The 19,770-nt window shown below is 40.6% G+C and overlaps 1 protein-coding gene across 1 annotated transcript in view; it reads left to right on the forward strand.

Moving 5' to 3' along the window:
* SDHA (succinate dehydrogenase complex flavoprotein subunit A) overlaps positions 1-17,934 on the forward strand; it is a 43,909-nt gene extending 25,975 nt beyond the window's left edge. Inside the window, exons 11-15 of the mRNA XM_044452138.1 lie at positions 5,090-5,208; positions 5,561-5,672; positions 13,048-13,178; positions 15,450-15,563; positions 16,614-17,934. Coding sequence (XP_044308073.1) covers positions 5,090-5,208; positions 5,561-5,672; positions 13,048-13,178; positions 15,450-15,563; positions 16,614-16,700 — 563 coding nt within the window. The 3' untranslated portion in view covers positions 16,701-17,934. The remainder of the gene's footprint in view (positions 1-5,089; positions 5,209-5,560; positions 5,673-13,047; positions 13,179-15,449; positions 15,564-16,613) is intronic.
* The last annotated feature ends 1,836 nt before the right edge of the window (positions 17,935-19,770 follow it).

Genomic DNA, 19,770 nt, shown 5'->3' on the forward strand with positions numbered 1-19,770 from the left:
AGGAAATGCATAAACTGTTCTCAGCAGCAGCTCAGTAACACTATCAAAAGAATCAAAGATACAGAGCCTGTAGTGGCTGTGCAGTATCTCAGTATTGTACCCAACCAAGTCCCAAAGTGATGGTCCCTCAAAAGTGCTCAGTGTTGTAAGCAGTAGCATAGTGCCTAGGTAGCCCTACAGTCTGTTCTCCAGCCTTCTCTATATAGTGGCTGGTGAGAATTGTACGGATGGAAAGCTTTTACTTCTAAGTGGCCTCATCAATTTTGATACTTAGGATCTGGGGGAGACAAGTTGTGGTTGTCCTTTTGTAGCCATGAAATTCAAACCTGATCCTCACCCTCAGTCCTCCAAAGTTCATTCTTGTGTTACAGCACTGCATCCAATTTATTGAAAGGAGTCTATGGAAATTCTATGCATAGAAACCTTCTTTGCAGAGTCATTCAATTGTCCCAACACTGTCAACACTTTCTGTTGACAGTGTTGGGACACTTCTGCTTTCGGTCAGTCAACCATGCCCTAATCCACTGGACAGTGCTTTGGTGTATCCCAAAACTCCTCAGTTTCTCATCCAGGATATCATGGGGCTCTTTGTCAAAGGCCTTGCTGAAATCCAGGTAAACCACATCCACTGCATCCCCTCCATCTAGCCATCTCGAAACCTTGTCGTAGAATTCCACAAGGTTTGTCTGGCAGGACCTGTTTTTGCGGGAACCATGTTGTGTGGCTGCCAGCCTCCTGTCCCTATCTAGCATCACTAGATCTCTGGCTATTATGAGCCTTTCTATTGTTTTTCCTACAATGGACGTAAGGCTAACTGGTCTGTAATTCCCCATGTCCCTTCTACTACCCTTTTTGAAAATTGGGACCACTGACGCCACCCTCCAGTCCTCTGGAACTTCACCCATTCTCCACGAGGCCTCAAAAATGGAGGCCAGTGGATGTGAGAGGACCCCTGCCAACTCTCAAGGTACTCTCGGGTGTAACCCATCAGTGCCTGGCGCCTTTGTAATGTCCAGTGCCGTGAGGAGCCCCTCGACTTCAAGGGGGGGGTGACTCTTATCTGTGCCCCTAAGTCCCCAGCCTCATCTAATCTCCTATGCAGTTCTCCCCCATCCTGCTTTGGGGAGAACACTGAGGCATAATAGTCATTTAGCATCTGTGCCTATTCCCTCGTAGCAGTCACTGGATCCTCCTTCCTCCTTATTTAGCGGTTCCACTACTTGTTCCCCCACCCTTCCTCTTCCTATTTCCACGCTGAAAAAAGCCCTTTTTGTTGCTCTTGATATTCTTGGCAAGTCTCAGCACATAATCAGCCTTAACCTTGGGAAGACTCCTTCTGCAACGGGCCTCCTCCTCCCAGTACACACTTTTGTCTGTTTGCCCCAGTACCCATTTCCTGTGGAGGTTCCTCTTGCATCTAATCCCTCTAACCACCTCCTTTCGCATCCATGGTGGTGCTCTCCTTTGCCTCCCCACCTTACTAACTAGAGGTATCATTGAGGCTTGCGCCTCCAAAACCTCCCTTTTGAGTGCCATCTACCCCTCCTCAACTTGCTCCCCTTCCAGTAACCTATCCCAGGAGACTTTCCCCAGTCTGGCCTTCAGTTGGCCAAAGTTGGCCCTCTTGAAGTCCCAGCTTCTAGTGCTCGACCTGCTGCACGTCCCCAGTCCCGATCTCAAGGCAAAGGATGGAGTGATCACTCATATCCAGAGCTCCCCTAATCTGTACTTCATCTATCAGCTCCTCCCTGTTGGTCAAGACCAAGTTAAGGATGCCCCCCCCCCGCTTCGTCGCCTCTCGGACCCTTTAAGTGAACAACCCACCCTCTACTTCTAGGAAGCTTCTAGGAAGCAACGTGACTTAGCTGTCATCACTGAGTGAGTCTCCCAACTAATATCCAGGAGATTGAAATCTCCCATAATGACTGTGTTCCTCCCCCAAGATATCTTTAGAATCTGGTCTGTCAGGACATCATCCAGGGTCTCAAGTTGACCTGGAGGGCAATAACATACCCCCCACCCCCGGTCAGGTCTCTTTCCCTGTCAAAACCCTGAAGTCTCACCCAGACTGCCTCTATCAAATCCCCATCTGTGCTGCATTCTATCCCACTGCAACCTATCCCTTCCCTGACGTATAAAGCCACGCCCCCACCCCTCTTTCCCTTCCTGTCCTTTCTAAAAAGGTGATACCCCTCTGTGTTCACATTCCAGTCTTGCCTTTCATCCCACCAGTTCCTGTGATTCCCACCAGGTCATACCCTCCTATTCCCAGGAGAGCTTCAAGCTCTTCCTGCTTATTACCCATGCTCCTAGCATTAGTGTACATGCACCTCAACCCCTTCCCACTGCTTCCTTGTTTTGGAGTCCCCAGCTGCCTCCTTCCTCCCATCTTCCCTGATACCAGCTCTCTCTTTGTAGTAGTCCTGTCAGTCCCTACAGTACCTCTAAAACCCTGCTCTCAGAGCCCTGATCCTCTCCCCACACTTGTCCAGTGCGGACAAGTTTCTGGGGGTCTGAACCCACCCCCTACCCCAGCTCAGTTCAAAGTCTTCCAGACAAAACTCACTCGAGCATCTCCAAAGGACCTTTTCCCCATCCTCATGAGGTGCAACCCGTTCCTTGCCATAAGTCCATTGGCAAGAAACCGGGTGCCATGGTCGAGGAACCCGAAGTGTTCCTTCTGGCACCACACCCTAAGCCAGTTGTTCACCTTGGTGACCCTCCTATCCCTGCCTGGCCCAAATCCATGGACCAGGAAGATCGATGAGAAGGCCACTTGGTCCTTTAGGTCCCTGAGTTTCTTCCCCAAGTCCTTGAAGTCCCTGGTGATCTCAGCCGCACCCTGCCTATGTCATTTGTCTGCAGATGGATCACCAGAAATGGCTGGTGACCCCCGGAGTGAACAAGATGCTCCACTCTTTCCTTCACATGTCGGATGCGTGCGCCTGGCAGGCAGCAGACCTTCCTCACCTCAAGGTCGAGGCGGCACACTGCCACCTCAGTGCCCCTCAGCAGCAAGTCCCTGACGATGATCACCCGCTGCCATCTCTTCCCGGTGGTGATAGGCGGCCGTGCCCTGGCCCTTGCCTCTCCTGCAGCAGCCCCCTTGCCGCTTGTGTTCCCAGGCTGGGGGTCCTGTTGGTCCCCCAAGATCTCATCAGCCCCAGCCTCCCCAAGTGGAGAGAACCTGTTTCCCAGCTCCAGATCGGCGCCAGAGGAGGAGCAGACTGTGCTGGCCTCCTCCTCCTGTGGGTGACTTGTCTCCTTATCTCCCCAGCTATTCCTTCCATGGCCCCTCCCTCAACTCTTTGTCTGGAGGGGGACTGTTCCCAGGGGGCCTGGAGAGCTCTCTTGGCCCTCAGGCACCTCAGCTCCTCCTTAAGGAGGACCACCAGCTTGCACCAAGGGCAAGTGTATTCCTGCCTCTCCTGGGGGAGAAGGGCGAACATGTCACAGCTGTTGCAGCGGACAGCAACACCTGTGACTCCCACCAAGGCCATCTCCTGGTCTGCCATTGGGAACCCTTCAGAGACCCTACCTTGGTCCCCCACCTTGTCTGTCCTGCACTACCCCTCACTCGCCCAGTTCTCCCAGACAAAAACACATACAAGCACACAAGGATAAAATAAAAATTTAAATTGGAGGAAAAAAACAAAAAAAAACCCTGCCCCCAGGGAAGAGAGTCTCCAGGCAGCCTGGGCTGCAGCTAAGGGACATAGACGAGGGATGATGCCGTATAAGCCTCTCAGGCCAGTGGCCCCGCCCCTCTGCTTTTTCCTGGCCTCTCTGGCCCTGCCTCCCTTCCTGTCTGCTGCTCCTGTCCTTCTGCTTCTCTGCCCAGCTCCTACCTTATCCTCGCCAGTCCCCTGGCCATCCTCATCACTCTCTCCCAGCCTCTGCCTCTGCTGCTCCACTGCTCTGCCAAGAGGCAAGAGTCAAAATATCATGCCAAGCACTCTAGGGAGTGAGTGTCATAATTGGGTCGATATCACAGAGAAGGCCCTCCTCATAACAGCCCTCCTTACCTCTTTCAAGGAGGGTTCTTGGAGGAGAACCTCCACACATGATCTTAGGGTCTGGACAAACTCATATAGGAGACATTCCCTTAGGTAACCAGGCCCCAAACCATTTATGGCTTTATACATTATTGTTAATACCTTAAATTGGGCCCAGGGTAGTTTATATAGGACCGGTATAATGTATTTTTGCCTACCAGTCCCTGTCAACAGTCTATTTTTGAACCAATTGCAATGTCTGGATCGTCTTCAAGGGCAGCCCCATGTAAAGCACATTACAACAGCCCAAGCAGGTTACCAGTGCATGCATCACTGTTGCTAGGGCCTGTCTGTCAAGGTAAGGAATTCTCTCCTAGCTTTACCTGCTGACCGAATCTGGGTCCCTTTGCACACACAACCTACAGCTCTACTATTGAGATTCTGCACTTTCCCAAGCTGTAGCAAACTCTGAGAATTCCAATGAGTGGAAGAGTAGGTATTAAACTATTGATGGAGAGGTCTTCTAGCTGGGTTAAAATGTGCTTAGGAACTGGACCTGGCCTTGACACAAGATCCTGTTAAAAGAAATGAGAGGGGCCCCAGGGTATGGTAGGTGGAGGTGACCTAAAAGCTATCGGAGTTGGGAAGTGCTCTACATCATTCACTTCTAGGTACCTACTTCACAAAATTGGGGAATTAGAAGGGACAGAAAGAGGAGATACAGGTAGAACACATGACTAGTTGGTAAGTGTTGCCAGTGCCAGTCCTGTTGCAGGTGGGAAATGTTAAGGAATAAAGAAGAGTGAGTTTTGATAAAACATTGCAGCTAATTTATCACTGAGATCTGCAGGCCTCTTTGAACGCACAACATACTGGATACTTCCATAATGAGCTAACTTCAAGAAGATATATAGGTTCTTACGGATAAAATTTTCCCTCCCACCCAGATCTGTTGGGAGGAGTAAAGAGACCCTGGCCACTTTACTAGGAATTAGTACAGTTGCTGATTAATACTGCCTTCATCCCCTCTAACTTGTTCCTTAAAACCACTAATTTTTGCAGATCTAAATAAAGCTTGTTTTTACTTTGATTAGGTGAACCAATTCCACCAATCAAACCAAATGCTGGTGAAGAATCTGTAGCAAATCTTGACAAACTGCGCTTTGCTAATGGAAACATAAGAACATCAGAACTGAGGCTTAATATGCAAAAGGTAAATAGAAATATTTTAACTGGAGGCCAAGAAGTAAAGTGAACATAAAGTAGACATCTGCTATCCTTATGTAACGTCGATGCTGTGTTTGAATTGTACATTCTGTGGAAACTGATGAAACTACTGAGAGTTGCTGATGTGGCATTTGAAAGCAGAACATTTCAAAGATACAATTAACTGCATGAATTCACGTTAGGAGCATGATTATGGATGTTAATACTGGCAGAAACTGATGTAGCTATGTTCAAACATTTTAACACAAATGGTTAATTGTTTTGACAATTATAGGGTGTTAAATCTCTCTTTAAAATTTTAAGAAGTACTTCTTCTCAGTTTTTGTGTGTTTATATAGACAATGCAAAGCCATGCTGCAGTGTTCCGTACAGGTCCTGTCCTGCAGGAAGGCTGTGAGAAAATGCTTAGCCTTTATGGCAGTTTGGATGATCTGAAGACATTTGACAGAGGTAGGTTGTTTGAGTATAGAATACCATTCTCTATAGCATTGTTAATCAGGGTTTCTAGTTGCTACAAAGGCATTTTTCCAAATTTTGAGAAAGGGATCTGTATTTCTTTGATTTGTATCCCACCTTTTTCTTTCAAAGAACTCAACATTCTTCCCCTGCTCCTCTCTTTTTTTAAAGTAAATTTTATTATTATTTTTTACAAACTAAAAAAAGAAACAAAAAAAATCGATCATCAGAGACGTCAGACCTGCTGGGTCAGCCCCCTATTTTTTTTTTTATAGCAATCCATAGACATACTCAAATCTATGCATAGTCCCGTTTCTCTGGCCAATAATAAAAAAAGTTTCAAATTTGATAGAAGTATGTATCCTCTTTCTCCTTCACAGACAAAGTCAACCTGTCCATTTCAGCACAGTCCAGAATCTTTTTTAAAATCAGTTCATCAGTGGGTGGTTCTTCACTCCTCCAGTGTTGGGCAAATACAATCCTTGCTACAGTAATTACGTGTAGAATCAAATACATTGCTTGTTTATCAACATCATCAGGAACAATGCCTAGTAAGAAGACTTCAGGTTTAAATATTAAAGATTTTTGTAACATTTCCTCAAGCCATTTATGTATTTTAGCCCAATATTTTTTTGCCTTATCACAAGTCCACCACATAGGATGAAAAGTACCCAGTTTATGTTTGCATTTCCAACATCCATTTGACATATTTGGAAACATCTTTGCTAATCTATGTGGCGATAAGTACCATCTATAAAACATTTTATTAAAATTTTCTTTATATGAGGTTGCTAAGGTTACCTTGATACTTCTTTCCCACAACCTTTGCCATTTCTGTAACTCAATATTATATCCAAAATTTGTGCCCATTTTGTCATAGTTTCCTTAACTTGTTCATCTTCCATTCTCATATCCAAAAGAAAAGTATACAGTCTTTTAATCATTTTTTCATCTGATTTTAAGATCACTTGGTCAAATGTTGTTAAGTCCTTATAAAAACCTCACATTTTATAATCCTTTAACATATCTCAGTTGTATTTGAACCATACGCCACCAAGAGATATTAATACTCTGCTCTTGTAATTCTTGGTTTGGTTTCAATCCTCCATCATTATCCAAAACATCATCATATTGCACAATCATATCAAAATTCAATGCATTTGGATATACAAGAGCTTCCATAGGAGAAAGCCATCTTGGCAACTTAGTGTACAGTTTTGTCTTTAATTTTTCCCATACCGACATTAATGACTTTCTAATATAATGATTTAAAAAACAACCATGTGTCTTGTACTTCTCATACCACATATAGGTGTGCCAACCCATTTGTAGATCATGCCCTTCAAGATAAAGGATTCTCTTATTTCTTAAAGTTACCCATTCTTTTAGCCACGTTAAGACAGAAGCTTGATAATACAACATCCAATCTGGAAGGCCAAAACCCCCATTCCCTTTGGCCTCCTGAAGCATTTTTAATTTAATCCTTGGTTTCTTCTTTTGCCATACAAATCTCAGAATTTGGGTGTTAAGATCATCAAAAACATTTTTATCAATTTTTATGGGAATTGTTTGGAATAAAAAGAATAACTTTGGTAATATATTCATTTTAACTATTGCTATTCTTCCCAACAACGATAGTTGCAAATTAACCCATTTTTCCAGATCACTCTTAATTTCCTTAAGTAGTTTATCATAATTATCTTCTTTCAATGTAGTACATTTAGCTGTAAGAAAAATTCCCAAATATTTAACCTTTTTAACAATTTGAAGATCTACTTGTTCCGTCAGAGTTATTCTCTGCTCCAATGTAAGATTTTTCACTAGCAGTTTCGTCTTTTCTCTATTTTCATCCCAGTAACTTCACCATACTCTTCTATCTTTTTTAAAAGTTTAGACATTGTTACCAAAGGTTCCTCTAGAATAAAAACTAAATCATCTGCAAATGCTTGCAATTTATAGCTTTCATCTCTAATTCTAGCACCTTTAATATCCAAATCTTCTCCAATATTTCTGTTTAACACTTCTAAAATCAATATAAATAACAGTGGTGATAGAGGACATCCTTGTCTTGTGCCCTTTTGGATATCTATAGTATTTGTAAGTTCCCCATTAATTATTATCCTGGCAGTCTGTTTTTGGTAAATACTTGATATTGCATTAATAAATTTTCCACTAAATTCCATTTGTGCTAATTGTTGTTTCATAAATTGCCAGTTAACATTGTCGAAGGCCTTCCGTGCATCAAGAAGCAAAAATGCCATTGGTTTTTCAGAGTGAATTTCATAATATTCTAAAATATCCAAGATAATTCTCATATTGTTCCTCATTTGTCTTTTAGGTAAAAAGCCATTTGATCTGAATGTATAAAGTCTGTTAGATAATTCTTCAATCTTTCTGCCATTACAGAGGCAAAAATTTTGTAATCCACATTTAGAAGTGATATAGGTCTATAGTTTTGGATCTGTGTCAAGTCCATATCTTCTTTTGGTATTAAGGTAATATTTGCCTCAGTCCAGATATTTAGTATTTTAGCATCTGACAAGTACCATGTTGCATATATCCTTAAAAGGCATAGACAGGATTCCTTCAAAAGCTTTATAGAACTCTGCTGGTAGTCCATCCGGGCCAGGAGTTTTATCATTCTTTTGTCTCTTGATCGCCTCAGTTACTTCTGTCATTGTTATTTCCTCGTTTAATATTTTTTGGTATTTCTCCGACAACTTTGGTAGATTTACCTTTTGAATATACTCATTTACTTTCTCAATTGGAATTTCTTTCTTTTGGTACAGCTTTACAAAAAAGTCTTCCACTATTTTCTTAATTGACGCACTTTGTACCTGCAGTTGTCCTTCTCCATCTTTCAATTTATATATTAGTCTCTTTTCTCTTTCCTTCTTTAGTTTGTAAGCTAACCATCTCCCTGGTTTATTAGCATTTCCAAAAAAGTTCTGTTTAGTCAATTTCATTTGTTTGGTAAGTTCATTTGTATCTAAGAGGTTCAGTTTGTATGTTAAAATATTCATTTGTTTCTTAAGATCTTTTTTTGATGGGTCTTCCTGAAGCTCCTGTTCAAGCTTCAACAATTCATCTACTAGTTTAAATCGTTCCTGCTCTCTCTTTTTATTTATTTTTGCTGAGCATGTTATTATCAGACCTCTAATATATGCTTTAGCTGTGTCCCAAACATTTTGCAAAGAGGTTTCTTCAGCTTTATTTATTTGAAAAAAAATATTAATTCCTTGGTTATTTCTTCTTTAAAATTTTTATCTTTTAATAAAGATTTATTAAATACCCATCTGGGTGTTTTTGTTATTAAATACCCATCTGGGTGTTTTTGTTGTCCCTTTCAGGGTCATGGTTACAGGATTATGATCTGCCCAGACATTTGTATCTATTTTGCCTTCTAACAAATCTGGAACTAAGTCTGGAGTTACCCAAATCATATCAGTTCTAGACCATGACCTATGTCTGTTCGAGTAAAAGTATACTTAGCAGAGGTTAGATTTTTTATGTCTCCAGGCATCTGTTAGTCTGAATCCTTTTAATATATTAAAACAGGATTTTGGGAGTATCCTCCTGCCTTTCTTCTCCTTAGTCTCACTCTTATGGTCTATTTTTTTTATCTACAATTGCAATGAAATCTCCCATTAAACACAGAGTTTGGTAGTCCATTTGCAAAAGTAGAGTACGTAATTTTTGATAGAACGCTTCCTGGTGGTCATTTGGAGCATAGATCACTACTAAAAACACCTTTTTAAGTTTCATTGTGACTTCAACCAACAAGATCCTACCATCTTCATCTGCTAAAATATATTTAGGATCTAATTTTTCCTTGATGTATAATGCCAAACCTCTTTTCTTTTGATGAGCAGAAGATATAAATAACTTTCCGAGTTTTGGACATTCCAAAAGCTTACTATGTTGTCTCTTAATGTGTGTTTCTTGTAGACAAATTACTTCTAGGTTCAATTTTTGAAGTTGAAAGTCCTTCTCCTCTTAGAGGGTGTGTTTAGTCCATTTACGTTCAAAGAGAATTATTCGATTCTTCCTTCCATTTTAAAAGCCATATTTATAAAATATATATTTACCTATTTATGATTAGCCTTCACTCTTCTAGCTTTTCTCTTTTCTTTTGGTTCTGATGTCTGTTTGTCTTCTTGTTGATCTATAGTCGCTATTTCTCCTACCTCAGGGTGATAAGTTATTACATCCGTTACCTCAACATTTTCCCTCCTTCAGTCGTTCAGTCCAGTCATTTATTCATCTTCAAATGAGCTTCTAAATTTTTCATAAAAATCTTGAGCCTTAAAAATTGAATCCAATTTATATCTTGTAGAGTTCCAGGTAAAAAATATCCCTTCTGGTGTTACCCATCTAAACATAAGTCCCTTCTTTGTCAACTTTCTGGTAAGAAATAAATATTTCTTTCGTCCATCTCTAATCCTCTGTGGTATTTGTTTCAGAACAGTCACCTCATGTTGCTCATCAACTCTTAATGCTTTATCATGTACAACCCTCAGAACATTATTTCTTACCGATCTTCTTGCAAATTTAACATGAACTTCCCTTGGTAGTTTGTGTCTTCTGACATAGCTTGAAATACTATAAACCAGGTCAATCTCTTTATCCATGTCTTCATTTTCCAAATCAAGAGGATCTGCTAGCATAGTGTTCATTAATTCCCTTAGGTTTTCATTTTTTGCCTCTGGTATATTCTGAAATCTTAGATAATTAGAAGCCTTCTCCATCTCCAGTATGGCAGCTGAATCCCATAATGACTTTTTTTTGTGTTAAAAACTGTATCTCTTTATCCATCTTTCCAGTCTTTTTGTCAATGTCCTCAGTCTTCTTTTCGACCTCTTGTATCTTTTGCACATTTTGTTCAGTTTTAAGTCGAATATCTGCTAATTGGTTACATACATCCATGACATGACTATCCAGTTTATCCAATTTGTTCATTCTTTCTCTTTGTTCCGAAACAAAATTCCTTTGTTCTGATGTCAATTTTTGTATAGCATTTTGCATAGTCTCTTGAGATGTTTGCATAGATGTTAGAGATGCTTGTATTGCCAAAAGTGTCATTTGTAAGTCTTTTTGGAATTTTTCCAAATCCACAGTTTTGGATTGGTGAGTTGGACTTTGCGAGGCAGACTCAGGTGCTGAAGATGATGAATTTTTTTCATAGGGATAATGATTTAACTAAATGGTCACAAGATGGCAGCAAAAAATCATTCAGCAAAAGAGAGAAAAAAAGTTTTTTGGCACACAATATATCTGTTAAAGGTAAAGTGACCACAGGGTGGCAGCGAAGAGTTGTTTGTTGGTGTAATGAAGACAAAAGGGAAAAAAAAAGTCTCCGAGGAAAACGAAACAGACTTTTTCTATCAATTAATCTGCAGTAAGTTCTGATTTAATTCTTCGCCCTTGGGGAGATTAAGAATCTCCTCTTTTCCAAGTTTCAAATTTCCCCAGTTTCACTTAATCTCCCCGAGATTTGTTGCCACTTGAACTCCGCAGGGGGGGGGAGTTTCTTTCCTCCGACAAGAGGGCTTTTCTTTTTTATTCAAATTGATACTTGTTTCACAAGGTCTTTCACAGGCAATATTTTAAAGAGTTGAATTGCTTACCCAGCAGGTCCGATGTATTTTAAGCTTTTGTTCTTCACTGTTAAACTGGCATTGATGGCTTGTGAGGGGAAGATGTGCCCCTCTCCGTCCCGTTCGACTGAGAAAATTCTCAAGTTTCTCTCGGCGGATGGGGGGTTCTGCTCCCCACCAGCCAAAAGTATGGTCGGGCTTCTAATCCCTGCTCTGACAGGGCTTTGATGGGCCTCTCTTGGCCCTCTGTAGAACAGATTTCTGCGTGAAGTACGGAGCCCTGACTCTTCCCAGCCATCTCGCCACAATGTCAACCGGAAGTCCCACTATGTCAATGAAGTCCCCCTGCTCCTCTCAATCTTATCCTCCAACAACAACCCTGTGAGGTAGGTCAGGCTGAGAGTCTGTGACTGGCCCAAAATCATCCAGTTGGCTCCATGGCCAAGCAGGGACTAGAACCCAGCTTATTGGAGTCCCAGTTCAGTGCTCTTAAGGACTACACCACACTGGCTCTCTGGATTTATTTAATTAATTTATATAGTGCCCAATAGCCAAAGGTGCTTGCTCGCTCTCTCTCACTCTCACTAGAGTTTGACTCAAAACATAATGCAACAGTGGGTTTATAGAGAAAGATATTAAGACTAACCATTTCTAAATGTCAATTTCACAATTGCCAAACATACCTTCTTTCAAACTTTATTCAGGAATAGGTTCCACACTGAAGTTGCTTATTTTGGCTTTTGATGCATGTTTGAGGTGTATCTTCAGTTCATGTGAGTGCAGGAGCAGAACTTTTAGGTCTTGTCACATATGGCCTTGAAAATGCATCTCAGAACATTTCCTTGCAATTTCACATTGCAGGGAAAAATTGGTAGCACTGGGCAGGTGTTGAAGTTGTTGCTTTTAAAAAGATGCCAGTGTGACATGACTGATTTTTTTCATGGAGGAACCTTGGGTGAGCTTCTAATGTTCCCCAGGTTTCATTAAAGAATCTTTTAAGCATCACTGCTGTAAATTCTCAGACCTGTATATTTGTTTAGACAAATACAACAGTTCTACATTAAAGTGAAACAAATTTTGTGTGAAGAAAGGCTGACTTTCTGGAGATTTCTGAAGATGGACATGATGTAAGCAAATTCAGCAGATTTGGAGTTCCCTGCTTCACCATTGCCTACTCACTTTCAGGCCTGGCTTCGTAAGATAAGGTCTAATAACTGGTTATTTTTAAAAGGATCAACAGGAGTTTCATTTGGGTCCATTTTTTCCAGTGCTATTTATGCACTTATGTGCTGTACATACAGTCCTGTTGAAAGTTTTATCTTTCAGGCTAGGAGGATCAGTCAGACAAAAAAATCCTAGTGTTCCATTTGATTTAATAGATACTGTGGTGCAATCAAATTGGCAACAATTTTCTTTCTTGGGTGCTTACTTGAACATTTTGGTAGAAAAGTGTAAAAAAGAGAGAAAGCTGTCCTATCCCCCGTGACATGTTCTTAATTTAAAAGGATATTGATACAGTTTGCTATGCTATGTATTAGACAACTTTGCAGACATGTCACTCCAGTGTATGTTTTCTTGGAAGGCATGTTGTTTATTCCCAGGTACACATGCATAAAATTGGGACCAGAGTCTACATGTAATGTATTTCTGTCTGTCTGGTGTGCTAGCACTGTTGAATTCTTTGGGAAGGTAGCACAATCTGAACTGGCTAAACTGCTGAGATTCCACTTAAACCTTCTAAAGTTATTTTCAAACATTTTGTGGTATCCTAGGTATTGTATGGAATACTGACCTGGTGGAGACTTTGGAACTACAAAACCTAATGCTCTGTGCCTTACAAACTATTTTTGGCGCAGAAGCTCGGAAAGAGTCACGTGGTGCTCATGCTAGGGAGGATTATAAGGTAAGAATATGCCAGTTTAGAAGCTCCTTCTTCCATTAGGTGCCGCCTTGATACTTTCAGATCAATGGAAAGTAACTTCATGATGCTGGCAAAACATCCACTTATCTCTTCTGTTGAGCCAGTCTCCTCCAATGCTAATCTAGCCACTCTGAGAACGTTTTGTGATAGTGACATCATATACTTAAATAAATTCATTCAGGTAGCAGAAGGTTTCCTAAGTTAAGATTTGAAAATCCTTACTTTGGGAGAGACTGATAGTGGTTGACAGAATTTGACTATCATGAAGAAATGTTGTTGTTCATTACTTTTCTATACCTCCCGTAGCCAAAGCTCTCTGGGTGGTATAGAATGACATCATTAAGTCACCTATCCAGGTTTCAACCATACTCAACCCTGAAAGGATCAGACACTTCAGGCTATACAGAAGCTGTAATGTGATGATTAATGTGGCATTAATTGGGTTAGGATATGCCTGCAGAAGCTGTTCACTCTGCATCTGCCATGAAATCAAGAAAGAATCTCACACTGGTTATACTTCATCTATATCCTATTCCTGATCAGATTTACTCTTCCTTGTATTTTCAGCTGAAAGTTAATACTTCATTATTTTGTTATATTTATATCCCACTTTTTGCTCCAAGGAGCTCAAACAGTATGCAAGATCCTCCTCCTATTTTATCCTCACAACAGATTTGGGAGGCAGGTTGGGCTGAGTCAGCAACTCAGCCAGTTACCCACTGATCTGCATGCCTGAGTAAAGACTGAAACCCAGGTCTTCCTAGTCCTGGACTAACACTAATCACTGCACTGCAATGCTGTTAGAGAAGTATGTGCCTGTGATAACCCTGGCTTACATTTAATGTCTTGATATCCTTGATCTTGGCTGCTTTTCCTTTTGCTCTTGATGTGGTCCAATGGCTAGGGTATTGAACTGGGCTGCAGGAGATGAGTTCTAGAGACCACCCTGTTATGAAGTTTACTGGGTGACTTTGGGCCAATCATATACTCAGCCTCAGCTACTTCACAAAATGGTTATGAAGATAAAATGGAGACAAGAACAACCATATAAGTCATCTTGGACTCCTTACCAAAGGAAGAAAGGTGGGATATAGATGTAATTCCAAATACAAAAACAAAACATAAGGTGTTTCTCACTGTATGACTCCACCCTAGTGATCGGATCAAGTCCATTCAGAAAGAGTTTCAGCTTTGTTTCAAGGATAATTGCCTCTGTGGGGTTCAGGGTGTGTGTGTGTGTGTTAGATGACCTGTTTTATAGTTCTAATACAGTTCTAATACTATGTTGGTTAAATTCTACAATTTTTCACAGAATGCATGGAACAATTACACTATTATTTAATTTCATTTATATCCCACCATTCTACCTCTTGCAAGGAACACAAGGTGGCTAACAAGAATCTCCTCTCAATCTTATCCTCACAACCACAACCCTATGAGGAAGATTAAGCTGAGAGTGAGCAACTGGCCCCCAGTCATCCAGTGAAATTTGTGGCCAAGTGGAGACTAGAGAGCCTAGAACTCCCAAGTCCCAGTTCAGCACTTTACCCATTACATCACACTGGCTATCGCATAACTACTTAGAAGAGTCTTCATACATTCACCTGAGAAATACTTGTGCTTGGGTTGGAGGAAGGGGGTACAAGATAAAAAGTACAGAAGGGGGATTCTTGTCAAAAAGTTTCAAGGAATGAAATTTGTTTAAAAATTTCTGCTCCATCAAACCCTAACTTCAATTTTATTATTGAAGCCAGTTTGTTTCTTAAAGCAGATGTTCACATAACTACCCATTCAATATAGAAACCTTGCTAACTCTTTTTTAAAGGCAGGAGCATCCCTGCCCCAACCCCAGCTATTTTCCAATTTCATGAAGATGTAACTTCAGCAGTGCCTCATTTGAGACCTTTTCCAAATAAATTGAGGTGAGGTGGATGGAGTTCGGCAATGAGCAGTTTTTAAGGGGGGGAAAGCATAATCCTGAGAGGGACAGTGCATCTCTATGTCAGCTTGTAATCAGTCATTACAAGTTGTGAGGCTTGTGTGTGGTAATGATGCTGGTTGTGTTGCTTCTGATATGTGACTGTATTTCAAAGAAAAGGTAGTCATTCATTCTGATCTAGGTTTTAAAAACAAATAAAGCCAGCTTTTCAGAATTTTTTGAAATGCTAAATGTTTTGAAACAAAGCTAAGATTAGCTTCTTTACCATAGCTTCAAGATCTTATGTTATCTCACACTTACACTGTGTTCCTTAGACCAGAATAGATGAATATGACTATTCTAAACCACTCGAAGGACAACAGATGAAGCCATTTGAACAGCACTGGAGAAAACATACCCTCTCTTATGTTGATATCAAGACTGGGAAGGTATGTAAAACTCTTGCTTCTTGGCCTTTAAAATGAAGAATTTCATTTGTACCTCATGCTACAGAAATGCTGCCACATGTACTGCACTACTTGATTTACAATATAATGAAAAGGGAGAACTGTATTTGAAGACATGTTTGTGTGTGAATTAGGAGTTCTGGTCTATAACAGGGGCTGTTAAGCTTTTGCAGTCACCAGTGTCACCCTCAGCATTTCCTGCCTCAATTCACATTAATTACTTAACCATATTTAATGTGCAATTACTAGGCATCACCTGGGTGCAGAATTTTGAGTCTGACACTCTGGTTTATGCATTGAAACTGGCTTGATGTTCTGGAGAACTAAAATTTTAAGATTGTGAGAAGGAAAACTTAGAACAATTGCTGAATTACTTATTTTTGCAGCCATTGCAGCTCATCTTGGAACAGGCTGATTCAAATTCATTTTCATCTAATCCTTTTGCCCTGATCCAATTGACAATGCTTAGACTCAATGCTTAGACAAAGCCTTAGAGCCTTTTTATAAATAATAACATCCTGTACATTGGCTGTGTGGTAAAGGGCATTTGGGTGGGGATGTAATGCAGCTGCTTGTTCCTACTCAGGGCCTGGCCTTTTTTAGAAAAGCCATGTATGTCCAGCACCTGGATCAGAGAAGGGAACAGTATGTCCAGCATCTGGCTGTATATGTATCTCCCCATTCAGCTACAGATGCACTTGCAGGACAGCCTTTACATGGATATGCAGGCAAAAACACTTATTGTAAGACTGCTTTGCTGCACTATGAGCTTAAATAAGTAAAACATTTTAGTGTTATAATTTAGAGAATGATCTCTCAATCTGAATTTGTGTGACTTGAAGAAATAGAAAAACTGATTTGAGGTATCCATAGTTTACATTCCACATCTAAATATTAAATATTTTAAATAAATTTCAACTTGATGAAATATTTCTTAAGGGCTGTAATGAGGAGATTGAGAATAAATATGCAAAATAATAATTTTACTTTTGGGATGTCAGTTTTTTAACTTCTCTTCTTTCTTCTCCCAAGGTTACTCTGGATTATAGACCTGTAATTGACAAAACCCTGAATGAAGAAGACTGTGCCACAGTTCCACCTGCTATTCGCTCTTATTAGTTATTTTAATGCATTTTACTATGTTGGCAGGAAGTGTCTTGGTATTCATGTGAACACACTCTCAGTACAAATCTGTTATAATGCACTGACTTTTCCATTGTAGAGGAGTTCAAGAATCTTTTTTTGGCCCTTCATTTCACATTGTGATAAACTTGGCAATGTAGAACTCATGTCTAAAAGTAATCTCAGAATGCAAACCAGCTTTTAACTTTCTCTAGCTTTCTGAAGTTCTGAACATGTTTTGAATGCACCTTTATTTTGACTCTGCAGTTTGTTTTCTTGGAATGAAATATTAAGAAGGTAAATGCAGTGTTATTATAGTTAGTTAAGAAAAACAGCAGCAGGGATGGGCCCTTTGCGGCCCTCTAGGGGCTTTGGCCAACAGCTCCTATCATCCCTAACTATTTTATACTAGGAATATGTGCTGGCTAGGATGGATAGGGGTCATAGGTTGTTTATCCCTGATTTTGGGCATATTCCAGTGGAGTTAAATGCTTATATGTCCACTGAAATTAAAGGGTTTCTGTGCACTTAATTATTGTATTAAGGCTTTTGTATGATGGTAACTTGGCCATCCACATTTCATGCTGCTTTTTAAAAAAATCATAGCTGCTGCAACTAATTTATGAGGTGTAAAATTTTAAAAAGTACCATCAGAGATGCATTAATGCTCAGTATGAGCTTTGTATTTTCTAGCAGATTAAAGACTTTTTAAAATATCTCTCTCCTTCCTTCCTTCCTTCCTTCCTTCCTTCCTTCCTTCCTTCCTTCCTTCCATGATTACTTTAAGAAGGTACTGAATAGCACACTGTTAGAACAATTGAGGGTTTTATACCAGGAACACAACTGTAAAGTCATGTTAACATTGTCATTCATTATGAGAAGGAAGCTGTTTTGAACATATCCTTCAAAAGGGCCAGATCTTAGAGATGTTTATTCTTGATCAGTTGCATCAGTGCTGTAGTATCAATAATGACTGAAGTTCGGTTTATGTTGCAAGGTCTCTGATAAATACTTTGATTTCTTGAACATATGTACTGATATCTTGTCTCAGTTTAGTCTGCATTTGTAAAAAAGTAAATCAGAATCTTAAACAGAAAAAGAACCTAAATGTAATTTGTCATCACTGAAACACTGTGTATACAATGTGTGTATACTTTCTCAGGCTGTATAGCGAAAACCTAGAGTATATTAGGATTTTGATATATGCAGAATAAATCTTACTCCATAAATACTTTTGGATTGGCTCCAAGCATCTTTAGTGCACATGTTCTTAACTTCTGCATCCTTGAAGATGTTTAGAAGAGGATATTGGCCCCTAATTGAATTCTGCAGAACTAGTTGAAGAAAAGTATATGGATCTAGGAGTCCATCTATTGAAATTAATGGCATGTAGTCTGGCAAAGTCTGGATCAGCCCAAAATGACAGCTAATACATGCACTGGTTTATAAGTACAAGCTTTCAACATAAAGTAAATGTCAGATGTTTGAGAGCTGCAAGTGGGTGGCTATGGGCAGCAAGGAGTAAGTGGGCGCCCAGCCACAAGCCACATGTGACTCCCAAGCCTTGGTTGGCCACCCCTGCTATAAATTGCCTTACATAATCCTTATTCTAGATTATTTGATAGATTAAAATCATTTTCAAAAGCATTTCAAACATTCCAGAAGATAAACTATTTTGTGGGGGGTTAATCTTTCAGTATTCCTACAAATTTGCAGTTTCTTCACTAGCAAAATCTCCAGTAAAGATCTCTCTGTAGTGGGCTGGGCCATAAACAAGCTCTGTCTATATTATACATACCAGCAATATCCTATGCAAGAAATGCAAGCAATTTTGCAAAGAGTATCACTATTAAAACCGGTAATGTGAAGTAACTCCATTGACAAAAAAGAACTACTCAGCCTGCTCTGAATTTTAGTAGCCTTGTCATGAAAACTTAGGATGCAATTCTGTACTTGTTTGGACAGAAAAAAGTTCTGCAACTCACAGTAATAGCCAGCCAGCATGCATAAGATTGTCTGTTTAGTTTGAAGACCTAACCTTGTTCACTTGTCAAAGTACAGGAAGTTCTCTTCCTTGGCTCCTGGGTAGATGCTACTTCTGATACCCCATCTGTTACAGCATTGCCTATCTGAATGCACAGATTCCTTCTGAACAGAGCTAAAATACACTGAATCTTCCAAGCAGCTTTTGCATAACATCCAAAATTCAATCCTCTGCAAATTTAGATAGGCGAAAAAGGCCTACAACTCCCAGCATCATCTAGTCAGCATAACTTGCTGGGGTATGCTGAGAATCAGGTTTTTTCGTCTAAGCCTGCATAAGGATTATGCCCTAAAGAAAGGATGGTCAGGTACTTATTTTGCGGACTTTAGTAGAGATGTTAAGATGCAGGGGAAGGAAAATGTGTGGAGGAGAAAATGCAACCCTCCCCACCACCCAACGTTTCTGTTCTCTTTTTTCCAATTCTTCACAACTGAGGAAGAATTAATAAGGGGCCACCAGAAGCCCTGTTCCTGCTTTTCTACTTGCTGTGATATTCTGTGGTTTGTGCCGCAGGATGCTGCCTCTTCTACTAGCTCCTTGCTACTAGTAGGCCATTTTTTTGGTAGAAGTCAATTCAATAGCTAAAGCCATCTGCGTTCCTAGGGAAAGACAGCAACTCGTGCCCTAACACCTGAGGAGTCAGAGTACAGATGGGACATAGGCACAAATTTTGCAACAGGTAAAACAAGGTGTAGCGCGGATGACACCTGATGGGATTACTGCTAGTGCTGGCAAGAGCTGGAGCACGCGCAATGCGACAGAAAAGTGTAAGCGAGTAACTCGAGAAGGTCCCGCTCTCACCTTCGTTCTTTCCTTCCCCACTTCCGGCTGTTGTTTAATTGGCTTGTTTTCGTTACAACCTGCCCCTTTGCACGCCCATTCCGTCTGGCGATTGGATTGCGTAAGGCACAGTGGCCTTGGCGGCTTCTGAACGACGGGCCGTCACTCCTTTCCTTTTACCCTCCCATTGGCTGCCTCTCGCCCCATTCTCCGACCCCTCCTTCTGTCAGCTACCTCCCTTCC

The sequence above is a fragment of the Varanus komodoensis genome, unplaced genomic scaffold, assembly GCF_004798865.1.
Source record: "Varanus komodoensis strain SLA01 unplaced genomic scaffold, ASM479886v1 scaffold10, whole genome shotgun sequence".
In the NCBI taxonomy this organism is placed as follows: domain Eukaryota; kingdom Metazoa; phylum Chordata; class Lepidosauria; order Squamata; family Varanidae; genus Varanus; species Varanus komodoensis.